Source organism: Schistosoma mansoni, chromosome 1, assembly GCF_000237925.1.
Source record: "Schistosoma mansoni strain Puerto Rico chromosome 1, complete genome".
NCBI classification, from domain to species: domain Eukaryota; kingdom Metazoa; phylum Platyhelminthes; class Trematoda; order Strigeidida; family Schistosomatidae; genus Schistosoma; species Schistosoma mansoni.
Window position 1 is genome coordinate 44,425,761 of NC_031495.1, and position 22,878 is coordinate 44,448,638.

The 22,878-nt window shown below is 31.0% G+C and overlaps 1 protein-coding gene across 1 annotated transcript in view; it reads right to left on the reverse strand.

The window, feature by feature from the left end:
* Window positions 1-524: 524 nt before the first annotated feature.
* The window catches only part of Smp_176390 (putative cadherin), a gene marked incomplete at its 5' end in the record, with an annotated part of 60,782 nt that continues 38,428 nt past the window's right edge, over window positions 525-22,878 (reverse strand). Inside the window, one exon of the mRNA XM_018794548.1 lies at window positions 525-1,358. Coding sequence (XP_018648950.1) covers window positions 942-1,358 — 417 coding nt within the window. The 3' untranslated portion in view covers window positions 525-941. The remainder of the gene's footprint in view (window positions 1,359-22,878) is intronic.

Below are 22,878 nucleotides of genomic sequence, written 5' to 3' on the forward strand. Positions count from 1 at the left end.
TTCTAGTTGGTCCTAACCAACTAATATCAAATAAGGTACATCACAATATCAGAACATTGAGACTAGAAATTAGATTACAACTTAAGCGAAAAATGTTAACTATAGCTAAGGAGTAGACAATTAGTGTAAGGATTATAACTAAGTAGTAAAGATTTTAATGGAAAAACTACTGACTCTTACCCAAATTTGTTTTATTTGGAAAATTATCAGAAAAGAAGGTTTTGAGATTTCGTTAATTTAATAGTTGAATTCATATGTCGATTAAATTATTTGGGAAAGTTAGGACAATATACTATCGTACCGGTGTATTCATTAAACATACAAACTGGTTGATTCTTCTATCAGTCAATTGGTTCGTTCGTTCGTAAAATTATCAATAAACCAAATATACTGTAAAAGTGCCATTTGATAAAATTAGTTGTCTATGAAATTCGAATGTTTAAGACTCTCTTGGTAAAGTAAACATTTATTTATCGCGTGCTTCCTTTGCACTACTACTCAATTCACAAAACGATAATATTTTTCAAAATATCATTTTTTCATAATAAGATAATTTACATCACATCATATGAAATGATCAAAAAATACTGCTTTTATTTTTAAAAAAATGAGGAACTACCGTATATGTATATATAAATCTAGGGGCAGTTTTCTTCCCACAGTTTTTTCTTCATAATGATTTCTCTGGAAGTAGCTTCCATATAGAATGGAATTTATTTCAAAGCTTTTTGTCCCCCATCAGTGATGAAATCATTCCTTACTGGATATTTATATGTAAGTGCTCATATAATGAAACTTTGTTCAAATAATTTTGAAACTCTATTTCTATAAACTGAGGAATAATTACCGCTTGGGAATTGCAAAAATAGATCATTAAATATTACTAACAATACGTACTATAATGATCCGTACTTATCTAGTGTTAATTCATTGTCACTGAGTCAATCATTCTCATTATAAATTATGTCTGAGTGAGGAATAGGTGTAGTAACATTTTCAGTAAGTATTGAAACCGGAATCCATGAGATTGTTTCTGTATTATCTATCCGATGTTCATTATCACCGTTCTCAACACCGGGACCATCATCATCTGTGGTCGACGTTGTTGATGTTAATGTAACATCAGATAAAATTGGTTCTAATCTTAATTCATATGCAGTTTGTGTTTGATCAGTTAGTATTTTTGTAGTAGTGGAAGTCGTTGATGTTGTTATAGTTGTTGTAAAAGTACCAAATGATTCTAATAACGAGCTGACAGCGTAAATTCTTGTCGGTGTTGAAAAATTACTATGTTCGTCATGATGTAAAATCAAGTGTGGACCATGAGTTGGACATCCCCTTGATAAGGTGCTGACAATCTGAAATAGAAAATAATACAAAAAGAAAATATTAGTTAAAATCTATCGAATGTAGTGTCTTACGTAGCAAGTTTATGAATTTATTATTTAAGAACAGTTGAAATAAACTCTTGTTTTACCAAACGACTGTTTTCTGGCTACATTCTAATTTAATTTGGTTATTTATTCTCTGAAGAAGTGGTTTACACCGAGTCACGAAACGTCAGAAAATCTAATTTTTATACTCATTGGGATATTACAAATATATTATTTATTTATACTTTCTAAGTTGTCTAACATTGACTGCCACCACACAGTGTTTGAATATTCCTAATTAATATACTGGAAGCTGTCATTCATACACCTAACCAATTTTAATTATACACAAATTTATCGGTACGTTTAACCTGAAAGTGATCCCAAAACTCCAAATGCCTACAAATTACAAAATTGTCTAGGATCTCTCCACAGAAGTCTTAGATTTTTGAGCCTGTTTTATTTTGTAACATTACAGTAGCATGTAAGTTACTAGGAAATAACTTGCACTATATTACAAGTTATAAAAACTTTTAATAAAGTCAGATTAGAGAAATTGTCAGGGTATCTAACTGTACTCCAGATGTCCTGATCATATAATTTTTAAGCGTATTCAAGCAGTACTAAGTTTATTATTTAGTAAGGCGAATATTATAGTATTTGGTGTATCAAGTACTGGCAACTAAACAGTTTTGTTGTTAATAATTTATCAGTCTACTGTTTTTTTTATTAGAAAGTGAGATCATCAAAGTTACAAAGAGTAAATACATTCAAAATCCATAAGAAAGACATTTTCAAAAATACTTCGGAAATCACCATAAAATGTTTTACAGTTATAATTATCAGTACGGGGTTTTGAAGGTCTTTGAATGTCGCTGTGGTCACGAACCAATCCAAGTTAAACAACTTCCAAAAGCTGGAAGCATTTGACAGCTGTTTTATTTTAATATGGGACAGCTTAGTAGTGCGCAGTCACGACCTCGCCACTGAGGATCAAACTCAGGGCCTTCGATCTTGAGCTCAGACTCCAAAACTCTAGACTGATGAGCTGGATTCAGCGGTGTACAAGTCTTAATTCATTCAGTCTATGATAGCTTCCTTAAACGCGAAAAGTTTGAGATCCACTTGTCATGACTTCCCAGTAGAACTCCTGAAATTTTATCTGAAATATAATCGCTATTAAGCATGTGAAAACGAAACAGCTGTCGAGTACTTCCAGATTTTCAATGATTATCTAACTTAGTAATTTATCATTATATTGATTAAGATAATCAGATAAATCCACCAACAAAGTAGGAAAACTAGCTTTTAAATATTTATTTGACCTGGTTTCTGTTTGTTGTATAATCTATTCAAAAAAGAAAACTTTGCCTATATAAATCTTTATACCAGTGTAAGTTATAAAAATAAAATTAAGGTCAAACAGAAAAGAAAAATAAAAGAAACATTATTTCACTTTCCATAAAGTTTTTTCTTTTTATTCATGGCCTACAATAATCATTATTCACTTGATAACACTTTCATTTTAAAAAAAAACTTCTTTTTTTCCTTCTGTATGCACATGTTTATGATACTATTTTCGTTTATATTGGTTTTATAGTATAAAGGATATTCTGGCCAACATGTATTAACCTCATTTTATCATTGTGATAGAAGTATATCTAACATTTGAAATTGTTACATGTCAAGAAAAAAGATTAATTCACAGGATAACTGAAAACATTTGTTAATAAAAAAAGGAAATATTTCTTTGAAAAAGCTTGAACCTAGATTGCCAGGAGAAATGTTGGATTTACTTCATATTCATTCACTGAGATTTGACAAATATATATATTATTCCTATTTTTAATGTCTTACATCAACTCGGCGCTCAAATACTGTGAAACTATTCACTCTAATTTAGACGAAAGTTCTTATATGATATTAGGTAGTCCTTTTCTATTTATGTTTTAACTTTCGCTACTCATAAATTACAGTTGTATTTGACATATTATACATGATACCATCATCATTTTAAGTATTTTAAGTTATCATTTTAATTATATTTTGTATATGTAAATGGTATTATATATTAAAACCTACAATCTAAACCATGTTTTAATAAACATTTATCAGAAGGGGTTTTGTGGAGATTTCAGTATTTTCATTGTTGAAATCATAAGTCAATTAGAGCTAGACCACCATGGAAAACCTGGAAGCACTGGACGGCCGTTTCGTCTTATTGTGGGACTTCTCAGCGGTACGCATCCACGATCCCGTGGATTGGTTGAAGTTAGACATTAACACCGTTAGATGCCGGCTCAGTGGTCTGTCGGTCAAGTGCTCTGGCGCGAGACTGGTAGGTACTGGGTTCGAATCTCTTGGGGCGGGATCGCAGGTTATCCATGGTGATCTAGCTTCAATTGACTCATGATTTCAACTATAAACATTTATGTTGATGTTTTAAATATAATAATCAATAATTGGTTGGAAATACCGTACTTGAAATAATTATACTGTTATATTTTAAGTTTCTTGAATTGATTGGCAGCTAAAATATTACGAAACGGGGATATATAGTCCTTGTTATTAGATCGCATAAATTATTCTACACCGTTAATCAATATATTCATGAAAATGAACAGCTTCAGATGATTGAAGTTAAAGAGAATAAAGAAAAGACTGTACGTGAAATGTTTATGGATATCAATTCCATTTAATATGAAAAGTAGATTTACAAGGTATAACTGAATAATAAGATGTATTTTCATGTAATACACCGTTTAACGTCTTATATTATGATAAAGAATGCTGTCTAGCTACCAAACCCTTAATGGTAAAAGTATAGTCTCGACATTTAACTGAGCGGTATAAAATTTACTTCAGTTTGTCTGATTTAAAATAACATGCGATTAGGCAGACAAATATTTTTCCGAAGGTACATTCCTGAATAAATTGACATCAAGTAGTGAACCAGTGAAAACTATTAGAAACAAAAGAGTAGTTGTATCCTAAATTTCAACTTATCAACAATCTGGATTCTTAACTGAACTGGAGATGGGACACAGAAATTGTAGGTTTCATGTTTCGCACGATACTGTTCTACATGTGAATCGAGATCCAACAGTCATCTTTTACAACATTCGTCAATTTAAAACATTAAAAAGTAAATCAAAATTCAATTCTACAGGTTACTGTTTCATGACTTCAATGGTGTTTTTTCAATTACACCATCAAGGAATTCCTCTGGAAATTATTCATTAGTGACCACGTCAAACAACTGCACTGATTTTCAGTCATACCCAATTTAAGGTTACAGTTTTTTTTCACATTGTTCATTTTAGTAAATTAATTATTATTCACCTTTTTAAATAGGAAGAACTCCTGTGAAATAAAGGGTGTTTCTTATTCTTTTTTTAAAATTCAAAACAACATTTGGCGAATGGATATGCAAGGGAAACGATCACCTAACATGAATTTTCCTGGTCATTATAATAAAACATAACCTCATTTCAATTTTTATGAATGTTACATCTTTTCAATTACTTACAACAATACATAAGTTAAAATTATAACCTAGATTACTTCCTGTGCCCTATATTTACTGTCTCAACATTATCAAAATGTCATAATTTAATTTTGTTAGCTATTTAAAGTTTACATTTTTTTGACAAAAAAATTATATATCTGCCATAAAATTTTTCAGTAGTATGTAACCACTAATTTTATCCATAATCATTGAAAAATTTATTGAAAGGAATAAATGAAATTATATGAATATGTCAGCATATGAATACAGTGAGTATACAAACCAAAAAAATGAATGAATTTATTTTGATATGTATGGAGGTTTCATAAAAAAACTTAGGTGATAGAAACAAACTAAAGGTTATTGAGTTAATCTGATCAATGTTACCGTTTTCAAAATTCATTTGGTTGATAATAATAGAATGAATAAATATTTGAATCAAAAATAGTAAAATTGACAGAAGTTTGATTAATCATCTATTTTATCAGTTAATTATAAATCATTGACTTTGTTTTGGTGTTCAATTCTCCGATTTGATCGATTGACTAAGTAAGTAACTAAGATATCTCGTTGAGAGAATAGAAAAATAACTGCTAGTGATTCGTAGTATCTGTAAAGTTTTACGGTTTAAATTTACGGAGGTTTGTTTATCAGATGCTTGACTGTACACTATACGTTTGCTTTAGTTTAAGGTCGATTTAATTCTTTTGTGAATTCCCAGTTTATAATTTACATCATAGACTAATATTAATTAGAAAATCATTGAAAACTAGAAAACAGTAGACAACTGTTTCGTTATAGTATGGGACCCTCTTCAATAGACACTCACGACCTCACAGGAGATCAAAAAGTTCCATATTAGGATAAAACAGCTATCAAGTCTCTTGTTGTTTTTGGTGGTGGTCTAGAAAAGATCAGTCCGTATTTTAAACTATGAAAACTTAAAAATTTTCACAAAACCTCTCTACATAATCCCCAATTTATTTAATTGTTACGTAATATACATTACATTGACACCGGTCAGCTGATCAACTACAGCACTGTCACAATTCAAAGTGATACATTAAATCATAATGGATCAGTTATGTCTAACTGATTTTCAATAAACAACTGAATGAAAATACTTATTTCCGAGTATGTACAATATTGAAGAATTAAGGAGACTGGTCACTGTAACAGATAAATGTATATATGTATTGAAAGAGGGGTAAGCAGCAATATATTGGGATCAGTATTTTCACTATCAGTAGGTGTATGGTTCATAGTAATTCCCCCTCCCAAAGTGATTACACAAGTTGAAATCTATGTATAAAACTATCATTTAATTATCTTAAATAACGTTTACAATCATGTCAACCATAGTTATGAAATAATGAATTAGAAGAACGCATTTATTTATTTAATTATCCTATCCATATCCGTTAAAGTCACTTACCGTTAAATGTAAGCATTAACATACTACTATTGTTAACATTTTATGAATATGGTGGAAATTCAATTGAAACAGGCTTGTCAACATACTTAACTATCTCCTTATTAGTATAATGATAAAAGGATGAATATATGCATTATGTTTATTGTAGATTTTAAGTCAATTATTGAAAAAGAAAACACATTAGATATATTTATATAAGCATTAAACTAATGACAATCCTATCATTCAGTAATGTATTTATCCAAAGATAGAAATAAAAAGTTGATTTTTTGAAATAATAACTTAGTTAAAAGAATATTGATCGAAAGTAAAAAGTATACTATTACTGATATTTTTAAAGTTAGAAAAAAACAACTTACTTATTATAAGCAAAGATGCATAGTGGCTAGCAGTGAAATCCAGGACGCGCGTTTCGTCCTGTTTAGGACTCGTCAGCTGGATGTACTTGCATCTCAGAGTTGATGTTCACTCTGGGACTCAAGTCCAGTACCGTTCGCTTCAAATTTCATCGCTTTATCCACTTAGCTACTGAGACATGATAGCCACCTGCTTGTGCCATGAGGTGAAGTTTAAATTCACTTGGTATTGTTTGGTTGGCCAATAAGAGACTGATCAACTGCAGTCCTAAACGTCAATAGGAAGTTTCAACCAAACAATACCAAGTGAATTTAATTTACTTATTTGTTTCAGAATTTCAATATCCCTTTGGCTTTTACGAAAATCTGAAGTACATACCCTATCAAAATATTTTAAATATTTCTGTGTACATTTACAAGGTATGATTATAATAAATCATTCAATCAGCTTATTATAAGCAATATAGAATTTTTCAAAACTGTCTGTTGGTCCAAGTTGTCATTAATCTTTTCAATATACTAAGATTAAATAACTATCCACTAATTCTTTGATTTTCAGTAGTTGTCTAATTAAAGTCGGTCTATCATATAGATCATGAATTCTTTACAGTACATTAGGAAGAGGAATTTAAAGAAATGATAAGTACGATGATTAAAAAAATAATATTAAATGAAAGTGATTTTAAAGTATGTAATTGAGAAGAAACCTGATGAAATCAATGAATGAAAAGTATAAAATAGTACTCTGTTTATGAATTTAAAGGAAGATAAAAAACAACATGTATTCTAAATCAAATCTGAAATGTAAGACCGATCACAAATATAAATTATGCTGTGAATCACAATGAAGTAGTTTACTTGCTTACTTACGCTGTTACCCCCTCGTCAAGGAGCATAGGCCGCCTATCTGTACTATCCATTCAACCCTGTCCTGGGCAATCCTTTCCAGTTAACATTCATCCTTTTCATATCTGCTTCTACTTCTCGGTGTAATGTGTTCTTTGGCCTTCCTCTTTTCCGCTTCCCTTCCGGATTCCATGTTAGGGCTTGCATCGTGATTCAGTTTGGTGATTTCCTCAGTGTATGTCCTATCCACTTCCAACGTCTTTTCCTAATTTCCTCTTCATCTGGAACCTAGTTTGTCCTCTCCCATAAAACGCTGTTGCTGATAGTATCCGGCCAGTGAATTTTGAGTATTTTGCGTAAACAACTGTTTATAAATACTTGAGCCTTCTTGACGATGGATGTAGTAGTTCTCCACATTTCAGCTTCGTACAGTAGAACTGTCTTGACGTTCGTATTGAAGATTCTCACTTTGAAGTTAGTTGACAGTTGTTTTGAGTTCCAGATGTTCTTCAATTGTAGAAATGCTGTCCTTGCTTTGCCAATCCTCGCCTTTACATCTGCATCAGATCTTCCTTGTTTATCAATGATGCTTCCCAAGAATGAAGTAGTTTGCTTTATTATTATTATTACTATTATTATTATTACTATTATTATTATTATTATTATTATCATTATAGATATTCATTTATGAAACATACTGAAGTAATAATCTAACGATTTAGTAAACATTACAAAATTCTTTGATTTATTTTACATATTTCTGCTAATAAACTTATAGTACATTATTATTTTCTTGTTTCTATGGTAAAATTTTATTAAAATTATTTAGTAGTATGGTAGGTTTTTTAATGGTATAATTAATTGACCTAAATGTGTTAGAAATCCTTAATGTAAATGATTAGTTAGTATAGGGAATAGATGAATATCTTTACAGATTATTATTATTATCCCGAAGCCAATATTACAATAATTACCGTGAAGTGAGAGTGATTAGAAAGTAAACATAGAAGTGAATTATACAAATTAAATGAATCATTTCTTTACAATGTATAATTGTATGTATATATCTATGTAGGTGTATATTTACTTTCTATTTGGGAAATGTAAAGTAACCTTTCACTTAGGATGTATACCACTGGTACTATGATTACTGCATCAGTTTATAAAAAAATACTCTATACATCATATATAATTATACTTGGATTACAATAAATTAAATTAATTATGATTGTATGCTGAAAGAAGAAACAAAATACAGTCATATATTATGTATAGTTTTGTATGTAATTGTGCATATATCTATATGTAGTTTCTTTTTTTTTCACGTACCATAGACAAGTGTATTCTAGGCCGATGTTGTAATTTTAATATTATGGCATTTTCTTTTATTTTCTTCGATTCAATCATATTTGTAAATACCATCATCAAGTATTGTGTATTTACATGTATATTCGTACAATCCACTTTTGATTGACTTTATGACATACCAAGTGGATAGATGATTCTTTTCGCCTCATACACATTCCATTGTTTTGTAATGTATAAATATATCTGACTGTTACAGGGTAATATTGTATACACTGATTACCTCTCTATTTTTTTCGTAGTAAATATGAATTCATGATAGAATATAAAATGTAAAAAATTACCAAAGTAATCGTAATGAAATAAGACGATAGATTAAGATAATAAATTCTCTTGCTACAGTCCTGATTTCCTTGAGAAAAATCAAAATCATATTATGGTAGTTATTTGTAAACTGAATATTTAGGAACAAATTCAACATAAATCAATATTACCAAGATCTATAGTTGTATATAGATTCCCAAAGACTCAATTAATGTAGGAAAACTTGTTTAGATTTGAGCATAAAATGTTGATATAGAATTGTAAAATAAATGATTAGTTGTCAATGTAAAGCTGAGAATTTCGTTAACATGCCAAATATCCATTCTCAGTACATTGATTGGATACAATCTAAACTGTTCTTTAACTATTAAAACTATATCACTAAACTACATAATTCTTGTTTCAGTTAGTTCGTTTTCAAATGTTGTAAAAATTTATTGTAAGCTGGTCTACTAATGAAAAGAATGACCTAATACTTGATCATTTTGTCTTAGTTTTGGATTCCATACTGAGGCATATCCTTACTTGCAGTACTGACCGTTTTCCATTGATTTGGTAACGGATATCACCTAACGGGGAAATTCATTGTAAAGAGCTAAAACGGTTTCTGCTTCCAAGTTAAAAATTCAGAATTTCTATTCTATTGTTATTGTTTCACGTTTATCGTACATTAGTCTATGATTGTCTCTACTTATTTACTTGTCCAATTTGAGTCATCATATTGCAACCTAACATAAAATGTGTCTTAGTATGTAAAAAACTACACTTAGTTCACATGTAATCAAATACTTATTTTTATCACTTTCAATTCATTAAACACATCATAGAGCTGTTATTACGATCAATCACAGAAAATACTACTTTTATGGAACAAGATAGTCTATCGTAGTTAGGTAGCTTTAAATTCAATTTTTGTTGTTACTACATAGTAACCCTTATTGCATTCTCTTTTTATTGAGCTTTGGTGGAAATTTAGGGCATCGGCGCGGTATCTTAAATATATCGTTGGAGGCTGAAATATTTTGACTGGCACAGTTTTACACGATACTCTACGTATATCCTTAAATAATCTAAATCAAATCGTGCAGAGTGAGTTTTTGTAAGGTTTTTTAAGACGCTTTTTCAATGATGAACTATGAACAGTTGAATTAATCGAAGTTTCCCACTTTCATTTCTAAATATTGATTAAAAATATTATTACTACTGATAAAGATTCTGATAACAATCTTAATTTAACTCTCTCCATGAAAACATTTTAAATTTATTAAAATAGCAAATTATTTGGGGAAAAAATTGTAAAACAACTTTCTATACATAAGTTTAAACCGATATTAAGCTTTATTACTAGGTTATTTATACAGAAATATAAGTTCCGCATTTATTTCAGTATCCTCATCACTGAGTTGCCTTTAATGAGAAAAGGAACTAAGATTGGAAAACTGATGAAGATAAGTGATACTCTATGACTGCCAAAATCACCGTTATGAAATTAATAGCTACTATTACTGTGGTGTGGGTTGCTTGTATCAACATAAGTAGTATATGGGAATGGTCAGGCATTGAATGTATTTTGGAGGAAGATCGATAAGGAAAGAACAGCAACGAAGCGGAATTAGTATGAAAATGCATGAACAATGATGTTTGCCGAAGGAATAGTCAAGATTGCAACAATTGATTGCTATTTTGCAAATTATTTGTTTGCTGTATGGTTATCAGATTTTGGTAAGACAGTCTGTAATTGGTGCTTAAATACATTCGATTGTTCCTGCTCGTGTTCTTGTTCACAACAATACTACTACTTATCTGCTACTGTCCCTGTATTTTTGAAAATTAATACGACCACTGTGGTGTGGGTTACTGATATCCCCATAAATAGTATATGGTGATGGTCGGGCATTGAATGTATTTCAGTAGAAGATCGATAAGGAGAGAACGAAAATGGCACACAATTGGTACGAAAGTGCATGAACAATTGTAATCGGAGACTATGGACGGATATTTGCAGAAGAAACAGTCAAATTGAGACAATTGGTTGTTATTTTGCAAATTAACTGTTCATTATATGGTTCTCATATTGTAATGAAATATTCTGTATAGTCCCCACTCGTGTTTCCGTTCACTACATGACCCCTTACAGTACGTTTATTTTAATTGCATAAATGTGATACTACTGCGAAATTGTTCGCTTTGGAATTAGCTGTATGGAACCTCTATCTGATTATGATAATTCTATATCTATGTGTATTTCCTTTTGTAAACGTGATTGAGAAATTCTAACATTTTTATTGTCATTTCTATTATTTAAAGTATAACTCCGAAAAAGTGAATCTGTTTATAATTTTGATATATAAATATATATATTTTTAAGTAATAGAATATTACATAAGTAATATTTATGATTGTTTTGCATGATCAATCAACATTGACTAAGTAAATACAACGAATTAAAATGTAGTTGACACCTAGATATTATAAATATTGAATTTATGATTTTCAATTTTCTTAATGATCTCAGTAACCGTGAATCACTTATTTGAAGATTAGGTTTGCTTAATTTATAATATATTGTCATCATCCTCTGACGCTATATTCATTTTAATATCTTAACCTTTGAATTAATCTATCCAAAATGAATTAAATACAAATAGTACTTTTGAATCAAGGTTTACCTTTTTCTCTATTATAATCATTATCATTAATTAAAAGAGGTTAGATTAGATTCTGATAAAAAGTGCCAAACAATTCATGGGAATGTTGTCGATTTGTTCTTTGTTATCCGCACATTTTGAAAGGATGTTATGTCACTAAAGTTGTTTGTGGATTTAAATTGTTCACGAAACTACTACACAAAAGTGTATAATATATCTATCTTACCAGGATATAACAATAATGCCCCCAAATGCCCTGGTACGGCCGAGAGTGAGGAGAGTCCGCTCTCCCTCTCGAAATGCTCTCACATGACCAGCGAATATATAGCCTCTGTCAGGGAAGTCCTACTCACTGCCTTGTCGTGGCATTACTGTTGTTTACGAAATTGAAAGGACGAAAAGCGAATGTCCGACGCTTTACCGGGGTTGCTGGACACGGTGAGTCCACTTAGGGAAGTTGGAAAACCCTGATTTCTAACCAATGGTGTTCATGGGCTTCAGTATCCTGAAGGAACAAGTGGAGTATGAATCAATCGTCGGTCACCGGCTACCATGGGACTGCATCTCCCTACGATGCTCCACTGCCTTGTGGATCATACCTTTAGGTCAAAAGCTCGGAGTGTTGCCCCCTAAGCAAACCGCCTGCTTCGGTTTAGGCACCCGGGCAGTATCACAGCCCTTACACAAATCAAATGAGATTTGTGTGGCACATATGTATCTGGTGCCCCTTTGTATCAATATTTATGTGTTTAAATAAATAAATAAATTGTTCAAAATATAAAACCTCTGTAACTTAATCGTTCAGTATTAATTGTTTGTTCGTTTGATTATTTTTATTATTATAAATAAAAGTACGGACACTTGAAAAAACCTGACTTTTATTGATTAGGCTATATTTTTAGTAAAATTCACACTATCGTATATTGAAATCATGGGTAAAAACTGGTTAGTTCTAGTTAATTTTGACAATATTGGCAGTGGTGCACAGACCAAGTTGCGACACTACGGATCATTCTGAGCAATCAATTTAATAGAATCACTATACATCAACTTTCTTGACTATGAGAAGGCGTTTGACACTGTGGATAGGAGGACCTTATGGAAACTTCTTCGACACTATAATGTATCTGAGAAGGTCGTCAACATCATCCGAACTTCATACGACGGACTACAGTACAATGTGGTGCATGAAGGACAGCTGACAGAGGCATTCCAAGTGAGGACTGGTGTCAGAAAACGCTGCCTACTCTCCCCTTTCTCTTTCTTCTGGTGGCTGGTTGGATTATGTGACTGTCCACATGTGAGGAGAATCTTCGAATATATTTGATAGTTAGCACTCCATTGAATAATTTTGGACTTCGCAGATAACTTGGTCCTTCTATCCCACACACAGAAACAAATGAAGATCAAGGCAACCAGTGTAGCTGCAGCTTCTGAAGCAGTAGGCCTCAACATAATCAAGGAGAAAACCAAGATTCTCAAACACAACACGGAGAACACCAATTCAAACACAATTGATGACGAAACTCTGGAACAGGTGGAAAGATTTACGTACCTGGAGAGCATCATTGATAAACCAGGAGGATCTGATGCAGATGTAAAGGTAAGGATTGGCAAACCAAAGGCAACATGCGTACGACTGAATCATATATGGAACTCAAAAACAGCTGTCAGCGAACATCAAATTCAGAATCTTCGGTATGAGCGTCAAGACAGTTGTATTGTACGGAGCCAAAACGTGAATAACTACTACAATCATCATAAAAAAAGTGCAAGTATTGATAAACAATTATGTTGTCAAGAAACTCAACACCCATCGGCCGGTCACCATCAAACTACACCAGGAGACAAGCCCTATCTTGTATTCCTGAAGAGAAAAGGAAATGGAGAAACCGAAGGAACACATTACGTCAGAAATTGGAGGCACATATGAAAAGAATGAATAACAAGTGGAAATAACTGGTAAGAATTGCCCATAACATAGTTGGACGAAAAATGCTGGTGGGGGGCCTATGCTCCTCCACGAGGAGTAACAAGAGTAAGTAAGTAATTTTGTTAATACTTGTACTTCATTTCCAGATAAGTAAATGATAGTTGTTTTAATCATGATTGATATCTACAGTGTGATTAGTTTTCGATAGGCGAAATCCAACAAATGATTCTCACTTAGATTGTAAAACTAACATATTATATGTTTAAATACTCTAGACTATAAATGCTTTTTGTAATATAACTATTCAGGAAGTCAGATGACATACTATAAATTCCGCAGTTTAGTTAGAATAGCAATAGATATGTTTGCTGATTACTTATACATGTTTAACTGATAATTCTTCAACGAATCACATAAGAGCAGGTTAAAGATGACCACAGTTTAAATAAGTGTGGTTCGGTACTATGAAAATATCATCAATTTGATAACAATCTCGAACAAGTAAACGATTCGAAAGATATACATGGAAATTTCATATAGGATTTATTGATTTTCAAAGTGTTCTTAATATTTTAATATGTGCGCTTAGTAAAGAGTCATTATCAAAAACCGACTCGTCACGTGAAGTATTTTCTGTAATGACGCAACTTTGACTGTGACAAAAGTTTTTAACAATGATTTGCATAGCTAATCAAGCCAGAAAAATAAATTATTTGAAGATTCCAACAGATTTGAGTCTCATTATTTCCAGTTCAATGACAACAAATATAACTTAAATTAAAAAATATGTTCTGGAAGTGATTTAAATAATGGGTTCCCAACTTGTCAATGTACTTAATGTACTATTAATCTGCATGTGAATACTTGTTAAGCAAACAACATTTTACATGTTATCAAGCTCATTAGTTCAATGGAGTTTTGTTCGATATGAAATCTCATGACCCTGGGTTAAATATAATGTAAAATCTAAAAATCTTTTAAACGCGTTTGTAACCTGTGGTAGTTCATTATAAAAACACAAATTAAACTGAATTATCAACCATGAAAATATACCTAATATACCAAGCAATACGCATTCAGGAAAGTAACATTTCAACAAATTTATGATTTACAACATCCATAGTGAGTAACTTTTTAAGCTTAAATTTTAATGATCAAATACTTCATTTATTATTCTAATCATGTATACTAGAAAAAAGACATTTCATACTGATATATAGACTGTATAATAACCAAAATATAAGTACAAATATACACTATTTTTGTACCAGAATGATTGTTTGATTATTGATTATATCGGCCTTATAACAACAAACACAGCGTATGATATGTATTAGCATATTTAATTACTTTCTAATATGATTTCAGTAGTTTAAATAAAAATTTATTTTTCTTTTCTTAAAAAAAATTTAATTAAATATACTAATTATTACTTAAGTAATGTAATTAAAATTCCATCAATAGGAATACTATAATATATATATATAAAACCATTTTTTGTTTTTATCAAATAAAACAATTAATTTTCATGTAATTTTCTTCGTTTTTTTCCGTTTTTTAAACTAATTTAATCTTGTAACTAAGTTGATTAGTTTCAATGGTCAGATCATCTTAGTTAACCTTACACTTATGAACTATGTATTGATGAAAAAATAATATTGACTAAAAATACTTCAGAAGGGGTTTTGTGGAGATTTCAGTATTTTTCAAAGTTGAAATCATGAGTCAATTAAAGCTCGACCACCATGGAAAACCTGGAAGCACTGGACGGCCGTTTCGTCCTATCATGGGACTCCTCAACAGTGCGCATCCACGATCCTGCCTCGTGGGATTCGAACCCAGGACCTATCAGTTTCGCGCGTCCAATGCTTCCAGGTTTTCCATGGTGGTCTAGCTTCAATTGATTCATGATCTCAACTATTAAAATTACTATAACATCTACGAAACCCCTTCTGATAAATAGAATTTGTTTGAATTAATATTTTCTTCATTCAAACAGGAAAGTAACTGAATAAGAATGTATCAAATCCAATATGAATAAGAACAATGAATATTGCTTGGTTAAATTTATTTTTTACTTATATTTCATTAACTGACAAAGTTATTTGTTCGATCGATGGAGAAAATATAAAATTAAAAAGAAAAATTTGATCATCAATTCTACTTTGTCTAGATTTAAACTGACTTAAAATTTTCTTTTCATTACTACCAAAATATTAAAATAATACAAATTTACAATCTAAAGTTAAATTAAGCTTTCAAGTGATTGTATGCTGAGAAATTTTTAATTCATATCTGATGGTTGTTTTGATTTTCTCATTGATGTTGAGGTCTACAATCGACCAATCTCTTTTTACATATGTGCATCCCGTACGCATTATCTCGATGTTAACAGTAAGTCACAAGCATTTCAAGCAGAGATGGATGGTGGCTAGCAGTGGAATCCAAGATGTGTATTTCATCCTACTATGACTCAGTAGCCAAGTGGATAAAGAGGTAGCATTTGAAGCGAACAGTACTGGGTTCGAGTTTCAGAGTGAACATTAACTTTGGGGTGTAGGTGAATCCATCTGGAGAGTTTCAAATAGGACAAAAGGAACGTCCTGGGTTCCACTGCTAGCCACCATCCATCTCTGCTTAAAATGCTGTAGAAAGTTGTTTTGAAATCTACTGTTTATGAAAAGAATTTAAAATAACAAAATGAATTTTCAGTTCAATGAATAAATTGGCATGATAATTTATCAGTTATGAATTATAGGTTAATCCGGCAATAGCTACGAGAACAAAAATATAATTTGATTGAGGATTTTTTTAGAAATTACTTAACAAAACATATATGATCTAGTTGAGAGGAGTCATTCACAGGTTTTTCTTATGAACATGTCTATTATAGCTTAGCCTAACACGCCGGATGAAAGACATAAATATAGGCTTTAAAAGTAAAATCTTTGATGAAAGGTAAATTCAAGTAATTATGGATCACTTATTTAATGAACAGAAAATGATGGGTGGAATCGGTGGATACAAAACATTTAGTCATAATGAAAACGTTTTGGATAACCTCAACTAATCTAGTTTTCTGTTTCTATACGTTGCATTTACTTTAGAGTGAACTTTCTGAACGTAAACTATTTTTACTGTAATTCAAATGAAACTAATTGCTGATAAAATCTGACCGCGTTTCACCGAGATATGTTTTTTTAATGAAAGAGTTGAGAAATTGAATATGAAAACACTTTGTTAGATATATCATTAATTTCACCTAAGTACCTCTCGACAGGAATATTTTTCAGCAAGAAAGCATGTTATACTGATTAAAATTTGGTTAACTTTTGTTGGTTTATAAATTACTAGTTACTATAACCGATGAACACTAAGTTTTATCAATCAGAAAAATAAAACAGCAGGTAATTGTACGGGCTTATTGTACATATGGTTACAGGAATTAAGCGTAGTATCCAGGTCTTATACTCTCTAACAATTGACTAATCTTCAAAGCTTCTATTCCAGAACTTGTTTGCATTTGAAGCAATTTTCAATTTCATGGATGTTTTTATCACCTGTCGATTTCATTTGGATTAGCGTTGAAAATCTGAGATCACTAGACATCTAGTCTGTTCTTGTATGAACTACTTCAGGAGTGAACACAGGTCTCGAGGCAATTGAATAACGACTAGGATCTCTAGGTTTGGAAACGTTTGTACACATTAAAAAGTTTAGTCATCATCGATATGATACGACTACCATAAAGTTGCACTCAGTTTATCTTAAATAATAAATTCCGAAATAACGAAAAACAGTTTAAGGATATAACTAACTGGACAACATAAAATCAAGATTTCACAATGCTAGACTGACTTTCATGAAAATTTGACTCAAAATATCATTGAATTAGTATAAAAAGTAATGTTATTACATAACAGTCTTCGTTCAGTTTTCTTATACTTAAATGCACCAATGTTTTTTTTATATTGTCTTTATTTAACGGTAAATCTTTGTTGATTTTATTTAAATTAACTTTGAAAGTAATGATAAATATAAGTGGATAACGTTAATCGGACTAATAGTTATAGAAATCTATTGATATTCTTCTGCAAGAATGATCATCTAGTAGGTGGTCAGTATAGATTAATCAGTATAAAATTACTATTTATCTGGTGAGATATAATCAATAATAAATGTAAAAAGTACGTCATTAAGGGGTAGTATTAGTTCATATGGAAGTAGGAATACAAAGTTTTCTTAGAAGCGAATCATAAAATTTAACAGAATGATGCAAAGAATCGTTTTATGCAATTTACGACAAATAATTATTTTCAAAAGGGGTTTTATGGAGATTTTAGTAATTGTATTTATCTTTATTTTTACACTGTTAGGTAAATAATCAAGTTTATTTCTGTTATAAGTAAATAAACGTTTAAGAATTATTATACAACTAATAACCTGACAATCACTGATGGTTATTTATCGCTACAATTGGCTTAGCAATTGAGAAAAGAACTAAAATGCGTGACAATGAAGTTAAATTTTTTTAATAATCACTTTATTTAAGACATATAATCCAAAAATAAATGTTAGTTGGTTTTGTTTTCCTGCCGTTAACATATTTGATTATTTGATGTGCCCAATTTGATCTCCTGTCTTTGTTTTACACGTTGTAGTTAGTTTAATTAAAAAATTCATGAAATAATTATTTAATAGTTGAATTCATGAGTCAATTAAAGCTAGACCACCATGGAAAACTCGGAAGCACTGGACGGCCATTTCGTCCGAGTATGTGACTGACTTCAAGAGGTATTTCCTGCAACTCTAGTGAGCAGCAGTGACCAGTGGAGTTCAACCAGGTCTGTTGTGAGATAATAACTCGCTGAAGACAGTGGTGGACTGCTGCGCAGTTTCGTGGATTGGTTGAAGTTAGACATTGACATCGTGGGATGCCGGCTCAGTGGTTCTAGAGGTTAATCGTTCGCGCGCGAGACCTACAGATCCTGGGCTCGAATCCCGCAAGCGGGGTCATTGATGCGCATTGCTAAGGAGTTCCGTAATAGGACGAAACGGTCGTTCAGTGTTTCTAAGTTTTCCATGGTGGTCTAGCTTTAATTGACTCATGAATTCAACTATTAAATAATTATTTCATGAATTTTTTAATTAAACTAACTACAACGTGTAAAACAAAGACAGGAGATCAAATTGGGCACATCAAATAATCAAATATGTTAACGGCAGGAAAACAAAACCAACTAACATTTATTTTTGGATTATATGTCTTAAATAAAGTGATTATTAAAAAAATTTAACTTCATTTTCACGCATTTTAGTTCTTTTCTCAATTGCTAAGCCAATTGTAGCGATAAATAACCATCAGTGATTGTCAGGTTATTAGTTGTATAATAATTCTTAAACGTTTATTTACTTATAACAGAAATAAACTTGATTATTTACCTAACAGTGTAAAAATAAAGATAAAGACAACTCAGAAATAACAAGAAGGTTGTTCACTATAATATAACTGACGGACTGAGTAAATGTTAATTGAAAATAATGGTATGTATACCACTGATTGAATAACTAGTTGCCTAGATTGATGAGGCATTATTCTTCTTCATAATTCTAGATGGTTTCAATGCATAAGTTTAGAAATTAATTCGAAAAAACAAAAATCTAAAAGTTGAGCTGTGAAGAGTCAATTCGCAGTAAGCATAGTGTTTTGGTTAAATGAAAAATCAATGTTTTGTTGTTATAGATATATTGAGCACAAATTGGCTCATATATCATCTAAATGTTGATATTTAAATTCATTTATGATTTGTATGCATCATAGATGAACATTGGAAATATTTTCGATGTTAGTTTTTTCAATGAGATAAAGTATATATAATATGATATAAAATTATTAGGGTGACATTGTTAGGTATTTGATCACTAACTTATATTTTAAGTTGATCAATGATTTGATCTGACCTTCAGTATCTTATCTACATTCGTAATATCCTATACATTTTAAGTATTCTTTAATTAATTTATTTTTTTTGTAAAAAGCAAAGCTTTCAGTTTGTTTTTTGTTAGGATCTGGAAATAAGAGAGGAAGAAAATCATTTTATTATAATGTAAGATATTTTTAGCAAGACTTATTGCAGCTTGAAAAGTCGTCTTTTTTTCATTTTAAACAAGAGCGAAATTCTTGTCTCAATATATGTGTGTAAACATGTTTAAGTTAGCTTTTATCATCTTATATTATCGAATGTAAAACCGTTTGTGCAAAATTTGCATTGTTTTATTTCTCAGTGTACTCAGTTAATTTGTTGTCATAAGATGGTGGTTGGAGGTGGTCAACAGGAAACCCTGGACCCGGCTTTCGTGCTACTTGGCACCCATCAGCAAGGTGTACCTGTAATCTCGAGACAACTGATGCTTTCTGACAGATTCGATCCCGTGTCACCCAACTTCACAGCCAGAGACATCACCACTGAGCTATTCGGGCCGCGACCAACCTTCTGTAGGACTGAGATGTAATCACAACTGATTGATTACTGGGTGGTGATCAATGTCATGCGTGCCAAGTCCTTCTTAGTGCTGTCGACCACCTCCAACCACCATCTTATCGCAACATAGTGCACGCAGTGTCGAGCCACCTAGACTAGTGGCCACATTGCAGGTTGATCGATAGCATTCGATCAGCACTAAGAAGGACTTGACACGCATGAAACTGATCACCACCCAGTGATGTTGTCAAAATACTAATCAGGTAATTTTAATAAAGTTGTGTTACTGAGCAAGAAAATAGTTTATCTCATCAGTGATTTTAGCAGAGAATTATTAGAGACTTTAGAATAACTCCTTTTTAACTTATTGAACTGAATTTTTATTTGATTTCAACTAGTTTTGTACATGAAATTTAAGCAATGACCAAACGCATAGTCTTTTTCAAAATTGAAACTATTGGTTTACAATTCATAATGTTAAGGGTGTCTGTCGGTACAAACATTTATGAGTTTCATTTATGTGATATATAATTATGGATATCTTTCAAAAGTCAAATCGAGGCAATCCGCATAGGATTCACATATGTCAATTGGAGAACGATCACTTCCAAACATGAACATTAATGAGAAGAATCAAACAAACAATACAAAACGAATTTTAACAACATCACTGTTCTGAAGTACTTCATTATTCAAAGACTTATTTATATTCTACATTTGTATGTTATTCACATAAATAAAATGAGAATGCTTTATAATCTGTATAGGACGTAATAACAAATGTTTTATTTCAGCTTTCAGTGAAAATCTGATTTGCTGCTTTTACCTAAATAAGATTAATCAGTAATATAACCAGTTTTAGATAATGGAAATAACATTTCTAGTTTCCTTATATTTTATCATTAGCTAACTAAAATAAATGAATCAATGATTGGATAAGAAAAAAAAAAGTCATTTGTTTAAAAAAAACCCAGTAAAACGTCATTATTGTCAGTCAATTACGATCAATTTTATACTTATTTTATGCTATTATTTGGATAAACATAATGACATTGTATTGCTCATAAGTGGTAGTTTGTTTGGTTTTCATTGCTGATATATATATATATATATATATAGGGCAAAAAAGGTTAGTTCAGATGTTCAAGCAGGCCGCTACTAGGTGTTGTATTAACCCCGCATAATGTAAATTAAATGTATTTAAAATTTTAAAATATCATTCAATGTTACTGTTCACTGGCTTAAATAAATACATTATGAATATCTTTATAAGTAATAAATAAATGAATAAACTACTTAGAAATTCTATAAATACATTTTGCTCTGATTAACACTTAAACTAGTGCTGATAACTTAAAACTTACCAGTTAGTTAATTGTTGAGGTGTGGAAAATATTATAGCAACTATCTTACACCTAATTTCGATTATGGTTAATTTTCGTTAAGCTTTTTTATTAACTTACTTAACAGACATTGTCATTTGGAAAGTAACAGTTCACATATATCTTTGTACTGTTATGATCACTAGAACAGATGACAGACCCTAGCCAAAACGTTGATTGCTTAAATATCACTCGATGATTCATCCTCCTGCCCATATATGTATGCACGCAAATCCTATCATTAGCTTTTGCTTCGTCTTGCTGCGTGCTTATACAACTTGACTATAAATTTGCCTATGTAATTGCTTGCACTTGCTCGCAGATACTTACTCGTGTGTTTGTAGCTTTTTGGCCTGCGTTATTTGACAATAAACTGGAGTTTCAGATTCTCTTTGCTTTCTGAACTCATGAACCGTTAAGATTTGTATTATAACGGTTATCGAGGTGAGCGATTAACGAAGCATTGCACTACGAGATTACCATTATATACACTGATAGTAAAATCTATCATTCTTCGTAAAAATATTGAATACATTAGTCATTAGCAGATTAAATAGATAATTCATAATACATATGAAAGTAATATTGAAACTGAACTTTATAGTTTAACCATTCTTACAGGAGTGTACAAAATGATGATTTCATTTGACAATAATACTTGTCTAAGATATGATTTTTTTTAAAAATTCGATAAACCAAATTATCTTGTATTAAAAGTTTCTGATATTATAGATTATTATAGATTATTCTAAAATATACTTTCGCCAATTACGCAATGTTTATTTCAATTTAGAGAACAAGATTTCAGTTTACCAAAATCAATAAATTAATAATCCAACTGGTTAGTAACCTCATAATGATTACAATGGTAAGAATCATTTTATCTAATATAAATTAAGAGTAAAAGTTTATTATCATTTTATTATTTTATAGGTCCTGGGTTCGAATCTCGCGAGTGCGGAATCGTGGATGCGCACTGCTGAGGAGTCCCATAATAGGACGAAACGGCCGTCCAGTGCTTCCAGGTTTTCCTTGGTGGTCTGGCTTCAATTGACTCATGATTTCAGCTATGAAAAAGTTTATTTGTTTATTCAACTGTATACCAAATAAATTTTTTTTAACCATTAAACTCTCATATCAATAATGTAAATAACAACAAGTGAGCAAACTTTGGATTAAATCAAACATTTTTGTAATTTAATAAAAGAAAAAAAACTAATCTTTAATGTATAAGAGAAAACATCATGTTCAATTATCTATAAAACATCGAAACACACTCAGGGGGT